Source organism: Pagrus pagrus (assembly GCF_965226575.1).
Source record: "Pagrus pagrus genome assembly, chromosome: 3".
Lineage (NCBI taxonomy): Eukaryota > Metazoa > Chordata > Actinopteri > Spariformes > Sparidae > Pagrus > Pagrus pagrus.
Genome location: NC_140187.1, coordinates 12,881,226 through 12,890,512, shown reverse-complemented (window position 1 = coordinate 12,890,512; position 9,287 = coordinate 12,881,226). Strand labels below are relative to the sequence as shown.

General features: G+C 38.1%; 1 protein-coding gene across 1 annotated transcript in view; it reads left to right on the top strand.

Annotated features, from left to right (window-relative positions):
- Window positions 1–3,197: 3,197 nt before the first annotated feature.
- The window catches only part of tespa1 (thymocyte expressed, positive selection associated 1), a 12,086-nt gene continuing 5,996 nt past the window's right edge, over window positions 3,198–9,287 (top strand). The window contains exons 1-5 of the mRNA XM_084348562.1: window positions 3,198–3,283; window positions 4,650–5,021; window positions 5,968–6,156; window positions 6,869–6,911; window positions 7,813–7,853. Coding sequence (XP_084204688.1) covers window positions 6,009–6,156; window positions 6,869–6,911; window positions 7,813–7,853 — 232 coding nt within the window. The 5' untranslated portion in view covers window positions 3,198–3,283; window positions 4,650–5,021; window positions 5,968–6,008. The remainder of the gene's footprint in view (window positions 3,284–4,649; window positions 5,022–5,967; window positions 6,157–6,868; window positions 6,912–7,812; window positions 7,854–9,287) is intronic.

Below are 9,287 nucleotides of genomic sequence, written 5' to 3'. Positions count from 1 at the left end.
AGCTTTGGATTTTTTTTCGTCTCCTCTCCTCACACCACGTTTCTTCAGCATTGAAGCAGGCCAATTTCGCTTTAATTCAGCACTTCAATACGATTATTAATATCATGTATGACGTGATAGCAAATGACAGTAAGTATCGGACCCAAAATGTTGAACAAACCAAAATCAAAGACATTCTTGATTTAAAATGCACTTTAATGATGATTGGGCTTAACATCTTTTTCAAAAGAAAGTAAATCCTGAGTATGAAAAGACGGAACGTTGTAATTTCAATGTATTTTGCATCTTGTGACTGTACTATCACGTCATTCCTACATTAAAACAAGCGCACCCTTTCCGGAGCTACTTGCGACGGATTGCTGCTTTCCTCCAATCAAAACGGTCGTAATTGCGAACAAGAATGAAACAGCCAATGCAATTGGGCCAAACGGGAGAAGTGGGCGGGACCAAGCAAGGTAGGTTGTACGGCTGAGTATGATTGACGTTGGGTTATCTGTTTTCCGTTTAAAAGGCGCCATGAGTAAATATGTTCACGTAAACATCGATATTTCCCTTTACTTCTTCTGTGATAGTGTCTTATCATTCAACAGCGGGACGATGCCACGGCTCATCTCTTACTTTAGCCGCGTTGAAGACGGAGGTGGGGAAGGAAGAAGGCGTACTGGGAATTTAAGTCTTGCCTCCGTGGCCGCTGGCCACTCCCTGGTGGCGCCATGTGGGTTGGGAAACAGCAAGGAGGCGGGAGGAGTCAGTCAGGGTGGAGGAGAAGAGACCCCATCACCATCAAGCACTGGCTGTAACCGCGCTGGGAGGAGAAAATGGCTCGCTTGTGGGAGGGTTTTTATTATTGGGATGTGCGAGGGGGCTGTCAGTGAAGCAGCACATGTGCCCATGTAAACAGGACAGAGGGTGGAGTCCGTCCTCAGGCCAAACACCGTCTGGAGGCAGACACTGTGATGTTACTGCGGTTCTGATGGTACCGCTTACTGATCCACACTGAAACACCCAGTCAAGTATAACAGTGCATTGTGTCAGTATACACCAGAGGAGGGAGTATTTAGTTTCTCTACTTGAGTAAAAGTAGCAGAATCACAACTATTATTATAATATTATTACTATGTTATTATCATAATACTTCATTATAAGGTACATTTATTTTGTGTCATACTTGCCAAACTTTATTTCATAGAAGTACGGTATCATCAGCATAATGTACCAAAATCCAAACTATAAGTATCCTGTACTCATGCTGCCAGCATACCAGCATAATACCTGATAATAATACTACACTATACTATAATATAGTTTGAAGAGATACAGCTAATTTTAACTATTTTTTGCACAGTTTGGTGGTTTAATCTGTAACAAAGCATCATATTTTATGTGTACAATAGGTCTGTTTTGCACCACTTAGGCCTATTTTGACTAATATAAAAACACAGGCGTAACAAATAACATTAATGATAATTTGCTTGTATCAGACATGCTGTCAATATAATGTGTAAACTGATGTTCTGTACATGCAACATCTATTGCATGTCCGTCTGTCCTTGGAGAGGGATCCCTCCTCCGTGGCTCTTCCTGAGGTTTCTTCCATCTGTTTTTTCTCCTGTTAAAAGATTTTTTTTTTCAATATGAAACGTTTTTCCTCACTCTAATCGAGGGTCAAAGGACAGAGGATGTCGCTCACTGTACAGATTGTAAATTTAATTGATTTGATTTGAGTCTGTTCATGACAGTGTGACTGTGAGCCGGCAGGCACGACACCAGAACTGAAGCAGCTAAATGGAATTCAACCATCCTTAATGTTATTATTTACATTCCTGTTTTTTCTGCTGTGACACGTCAACACAACTAAAGCCCTTTCTCCTGAGAGCAAGTCACAATGTCAGATAGATTTAGCTTAGTGAAAAGTCTGCTGAAGCAGAAGTATAAAGTAGGCTACAACACTACCACTGTACTTGGGTTTCTTTCACGTTTCCTCTTTCAGCAGGCCAAATTCATAAGTCAGAGGTCCACCATTTTAATTTTAAACCTTTGTTAAGCAACCTGATAGACTTGATAAGTTGCTACTAATGGCTTTTTTAACATGAACTAATACGTTTTCATCTAAATTATTTTTTATGATTATTTTTGTACCATCCATCGATTCACTTTTCAACAACACCTACTGTTTGTATCCTCACGTCACCATACTGCCACTTTTACTATTTGTATTAATATTTGTGTAGGTCTTTAGTTATAACTGATATAGTTTGTGCTTGTTTATATATGTGTAGTGTTTGTGTTATGTATATAGTATACCGTTTACACATGTATACATAATATAATATTTTTAATATTTTCTTTTCTTTTTCTCTTTTTCTAATAACACTATAAGCAAATCTCTGGAGGGCCTTAAGCTCATGTCAATGCACATTTGTATTGTATGCTCTGTGTAAGTGACAAATAAAGAACCTTAAGCATTAATATGAATGTGTCACACACCTGAGGTGTCTAACCTACATTGGCTAACAAAACAGTATTTGCATTTCCCTCAGAGGCGAGAGAAAACAAAAAAAAGGCATGACAATACACAGGACTGTATAAACGTGTCAAACACATTAGATCAGATATAAAGTCATTAAAGTCAACACACAACACTCATATGTTGGTGCTAAAAATGTAACAAGAAACATTAATAAAAAAGCTTCTCAGCCTTTTGAGTCATTTATAATGTCAAGTCATTAATAGTCATAAGGTATCAAGAGTTTCAAGTCAGGTTGATTTCTTTTATATCCCAGAATCACAAATCACAATTTGCCTTAAGGGACTTTATATCCTGACAGCATATGACTCCCTCTTTTCCTAAACCATCGATTCAGATAAGGAAAAAAATCCCCCCAAAAACCTCAAACAGGATGGACATGATGGACAGACATGCAATAGATGCCATGTGTAAGGAATAGATTGGCAAAAAAAAAATCACAATATATACACATTTTGATGACAAACATACAGATTTGAGTGAAGATGGATCCCGAACAAGCAGGTGTTGACAGTTAGACTGAGCCACAGGACCTCCTCTCAGCCATGGAGACCTGGAGACAGGCCTAACAAACACAGGAGGCAGCACAGCGCTCACACAGATAGGACACAGAGGGAGAGGGAGCCAAGATGTCATGCAAACTAGTTGGACAGGAGAGGCTGAATCGCCTCGGGACGATCATCCAGCTCCAAAGGAGAAGACTAAAGAGAGATGCACACAGCTAAAACCAGCAGGCCAGCTGCTATTTTATTAATAGTAGGTCGAAGGGTGAAGCGTTCCCTCCTTTCTAATCATTAATAAATGGTAAATATGTAGTTAATTAAACTTTAGTGAAAAAGTATTTCACTGTTAAACAATAAAATGCTTTATAAACCATTTATTAAGCAAAAGGTTATCGTAATAAACAGTGTAATTCATCTATAAACATTATTTGGATGGGCATTATGAAGTTGCAATTGATGTTTATAAACTTTTACAACTGTTTATTAAATGGATTATAAAGCATTTTATTGTTTCTTAACTAATAAAACTAAAAAGCTATCAATTAAAATCTATTTTTATTATTTATTTATAAAGTGTTACTGCCTTCACTAACATTTCAAATGTAATCCCTTGATTATGAACGTTGAAAGGTGCAGAATGTAGTGTTGGGGAAGACAATTTCATACTGTTTTACTTTGTTTATATGTGGCGGACCCTGCCACCTTTCTGGCTTCAGACAGTGTTATGGACCTTATTTACCTCTGAGAACAGCTTGTTTATTCAGTTATGGAAAAACATATTTCTGAGTTTGTATTATTACCTCATTAATATTGTAAATAATACAATTCTGAGTTTAAATGTCTCCTCCAAAACTACATAGAGCCCCTTTAAATAAAAGTACTAATACCACATTGTGAAAATACTCAACTACAAGTGAAATTCCTGCTTTTAAAACCTCACTGAAGTAAAAGTATGTAGGTATAATCCGCAAAATATAATACTTAAAGGTGCACTATATAGTTTTATGGAAAGCATTTTAATCTGATTTTTTTTATGCTTAAACAAACTAAATAAACAAACTGTCTTTGTTTTCATGACTGAATAAACTAAATAAACAAACTGACCTTAAAGGATTCATACTCTTATTTGTTTACATGTGGCGGACCCTGCCACCTTTCTAGCTTCAAACAGTGTTCTGGACCTTAGTCTCCTCTGAGAACAGCTTGTTTATTAAGTTATGGGAAAAAAATAAATATTTCTGAGTTTGTATAATCACCTCATTGATATTGTGAATAATACAATTCTTCCTAAAAACTACACAGTGCAGCTTTAATCGTTGGATCTTACAATATCCCGAATAAATGAGTAAATATCTAATAAATGATTAGACTGGTCTTCAGTACAGCAGTGACTGAGTCAATAGTTCCTGTGAAAGTTAATTAGTGAATTAGTGTCAGCTGCTTCTTGGTGTGATGACACGATTTACAAGAAATAAACTTATGCGTGTGTGTGCGTGAGTCGCTCCGCCACACGCAGGTCATAATTTGCCTCTCTTATGACCGAGGATCTGATTAGGATCATCTCTGTTGTGCAATCAGTTTTTTTTGATATATTTTTTTTTTACCTCTGACATTTCCAGAGAAAGCAGCTCGACTGTGTGAGCGCGCTGCACTTTGTGCAGGATGTGTCGCTGCTGCGTCCCACGCTGATAACAAACTGCTGCATTTCACATGAGATGCAAAGTCACTTCCTTCAGTCCGCTCAGACACTGATGATCCACACGGCGCACAGGCGCTCACATGGAGGCTACAGCTCACTCAAGAGGATCAGAGGAAATCACCAGAATGAAACCGATCGCCAGTCAGGACTGTGAGCAGGCTGGATGCAGTCTGAGAGTTTGCTGAAGGTTTCAGAGAAGTTTGATCTCAACATCTCAACCTGCGACAACAGGAAACGAGAGAGAGAGAAAGAAAGAGCGCCAGGGACAGAAGTGAAACGTGCGTCGATGAAGGTAAAAGCTGCTTTTATCCTGTCAAGTTTGTCGCTACTTTTATTCGGAAAAGAGAAACTTTTTTATAGAGTTTGGATACAAATATCCGAGGAGGCCTATTAAATTCAGCCACAAACCTACAAATCAGGCCTGTTTGTTATTTTAACACAGGGTTGCACAATGAAAGATGAGCAGCCTGTTTATGCAGCACTAACATAGAGCACATCTGCAAATGTTTATACTTGTACACTTCTGAATATACATGCAGACCTGGAGATAATTCAGCAACAGATATATGATATAATATATCTGACTTCCACACAGGCATTCATTGAAATTATGTTAATTTCATGCTTCTGTCTCTCTGTGTTTGTATCTGTGGTTATGTGTCTGCTACCAACCGGTATTTATCTTTATACTCCGCTGTACACACAGTGTTTGAACATACTCAGATATATTTCATGCAGCCATACACTTTAATGTTTTTTCCTGGAAAACATATATTTATTTGTAAATAAATAGATTTTTTCCTTTTTTATTTTGTTTACTTAGATTTGACCTTGACCTTGAACTTGAAGCAGAGTTGTGCTCTTTGTTATGGCCTAGTTGGATTTATTTTTTTGATTTATTTTTTATTTTACCAGGACTACTCTCATTGAGATGAAGAATCTCTTACACAGGAGTCCTGGCTGAGACAGCAACACAAAGGACGTTGATATTTAATGTTATCATGATCCGTCCATTGAAATGTGAAAAGGCTTTATTAGGGTTGTTCAGTAATGTTTTTAGATGAAAGAATACTCATAATGCTCATAATACTAGTATTTCCTCTGTAAAAAGATAATCAGTCACACACTGTCGTCTACTTTTCGAACTTGCCAGAGAATATAAGTTATAAGGAAGCGTCCTGTTGGCATGAAAAGCTGACATCACATCATCATATGTCATATTCCTTGTGCCTCTGCAGCTTCGACCTCGCCATGCTCCTCGACTGTCTGAACTGAGGTGATGGAGAGCTCACAGTCGTCCACAGTGAGGCGGCGGGCCTGGATCAACAGCAGCCGGCAGTGGCCCACTTTGGAGCCCCTGGACCCTGAAGGACCGCCGTGCAGCCTCCCCTCTGCCTCTATCGCAGACGACGATGTCTTTTCTGACGGTGAGTCCAAACTGAGGAGAGTGCAAGGGACGCCTCCACTGTCTGTTTCCACTGATGGACTGTAACTAAATACATTTACTCAAGTAGAGGTACTTTTTGTGCTACTTTATACTCCCACTCCACTACATTTTGGAGGCAAATATTGTACTTTCACTCAACTGCATTTAGTTGATAACGTTATTTAAGGTTACTTTGCAGATTGTAGCTGCATCAGTACCACATTTATCAGCAATCAGATTAAAAAAACCAAACAAAAAACACTGAGACTTTTACTCAAGTACTATTCGTATGAGTAACTTTCACTTTTACCAAAGTAATACGTTGACACGATATCTTTACTATTATTCTTGGGTACTTTTTACCTCACCGTCTGTATCTACAGTTCATGCAACAAAAGTTGCATTGAGGATAAAGATGCCTCTGATCAAGTATTCGTAGTATTAAGGGAAAGTAGTGGCAGTTTATCATCACTGTCGTTTCTGTCCTTACAAATATGACATAAAAGAAACTTGGATCACTTCTTGTTTTGCATTATTACGTCAATGCAATCGAAGGTTCCACTTTTTCAGTGGAACAGGTCCAAAAGTTTGTATTTATAGTGTGCATATTTATTTAAAAAGTGGGATTGAGGAAAAGAACGTGAAGATGTGTTTTATTTCACGAGGATTGTTCATAAAGCTGTTTAAAGCGTTGTATTGTGTGATTTCCACAGGATGCTTCACAGGAAAGATCGAGAACTGGCTCCTGGGTTGTGGGTGAGTCAGCTCGCTTTACTACTTTTTGTTCTTTGTAAGATGATATTTTTCGAGCACTAGCATGCACTCTGAAGGACGAGGTGTCAGTCACTGGAAACTGGTTTAACAAACAGTAATAAGAAAGTGGAAACTCTGTGAGGTCAGGTGTTCCAGGAAGACGGCATGGTTAGGTAGCCACAGCTTTGTTTTCGCCACAATAGCCTTAGATGATTTGCATTTTTACAGCTTTGTTGGAAAAACAACAAGATTTTTGTTTAGTTCTTTACAACCACTGTTCTGGTTTAAACAAACTAAACAAAAAATGCAGCTTTTTAAGGAAATGTTGATTATGGAAAAAAATGCTCAACAAGCATTCCTGATGCTCTGTCACCAAGAACGACTTTTTTTTCGAAATTTCCTTGTGGTTTAGTCTAAAAATAATGACATAACTAGAAGGAAATAACAGCTCCTTCTTCCTGTTTTGTAACCAATTAGAGGAAACAGTTCAGTACACACACGTAGACATTATTCAATGTCATTTATGTCAGTCAATGAAAAGGAAGCAGCACTGGTGGCAGTCAGTGATGCTCTGCATGTGGAGCAAATACAGTAAAAGGAGTGATGTGACGGCTTATGGCTTCGGAGAACTCGACACTAAAATGGCCATATGGTTTTGGAGGTGTTAATGTTAATGCCTCCCTGCATGTGAACATTTCTACATGAGGAAGTTGACAGAAAGCCTGTTGAGAGCTGATTAGAGAACAGATCCAACAAGTACATACTGTCGCTAGGCAGCTATCATACTGCAGATGAGGTCTATGCAAACGCAGTCACTTATTTGAGAGAAGCAGCATGCAAATGTCACTGACCGGATATATGTGGACGTGTGGTTAAGCATGAAATATTGGGATGTATCTTACAGGTCGGAGGCCCGCTCAGAAAACTTTGGTCAGCTGAGTTTTGGTGAGTATGAACTGAGACGAAGGAACAATGATCTGTTAAGCACCACTGGTCAATTTTGGTATCAGAACGAAAAACTCACGCACACTGTCCTCTTTTCTTACAATCAGGGATATTTAATAAAAACGCTTTGATTACCTAAAGAAGGTCTATGTACCGATACGTTGCTATTAAATTCCCCTGATTCCAAGTGATCAGCGTGCGCAAGTGTTTTTGTTCTGATTTTGTCGACCCTGTGTCTTCTCCCACGCACGTGTCGGTCCACAGGTGTGGGAGCGTTTTGCACCGTCAATTTTGATATCTGTCATGCACTTAATACATTTACTGTCTGCATGCAGTAAATGCAAATCAACTCCAAAGTGCACGGTTAAAAAACAAAAAGGTTTCTTTTCTCTTAAACTCTGTCCACGCACACCAGCAGTGGTGGAGGAAGTATCCAGACGTCCTTCACTTAAAGGTGCGCTATGTTGTTTTGGGAAAGAAATTTTAATCAGAAGAGATTTTTTAAAAATTTTTTAATGCATAAACAACCAAATTAAGAAACTTTTTCTTCATTTTCTTGGCTGAATAAACAAACTGACCTTAAAGGACAACACAATTTCATACTGTTATACTTTGTTTATATGTGGCGGACCCTGCCACCTTTCTAGCTTCAAACTGTGTTCTGGGGACCTTATTTTCCTCTGAGAACAGCCTGTTTATTCAGTTATGGAAAAAATAAATATTTCTGAGTTTGTATTATTACTTAATTGATATTGTAAATAATACAATTCTGAGTTTGAATTTTTCTCCAAAACGACATAGTGCCCCTTTAGGTAAAACTAGAATTTAAAGTGCAGTAAAAACCTTAATAAAAACATTACTTTAGCAAAATAAGTATGTGAGTCATTTGTAAAGTGTCCTTAAAGTATCAAAAGTAGAAATACTGTAATTCAGAATGAATGGTGTTCGCAATTGTACATACATTTACCCAGTACCCTTGTATTTGTGATAAACTCATTGTCTATTTTGTCTGTAAAATCTTAATCTGTAAAGTAACTTGAGTACATAAAGCTCTCATAGTGGAGTACAAAGTTTATACTTGAGTAAATTACTTAATACTTGAGTACATATACCCACTTCCCAACACTGCACACCAATGACAGATACAAGCAAGATTCGGAGCATCAACAGGGAGGCAGAGCGTTGTACTACTAAACGAGAGGGGGCAAGACGTATTTTATCCACCTAAAAGAAGGCACACCTAAAAAAAATATAGATCCATTTAAGTGTATGCTATGTTTTGAACATTTTTGGTACTTTACTTTGTTTTCAGACAGCGAGGCAGGCCTTGTATGGTTGAAGAAATTGTTCCCAAAGCAAAGGGCTGTCTGACGGCAATGTAAAGCACCAAAAATGTTCAAATCATAGCGTACACTTAAACAGACTTTTAATAGG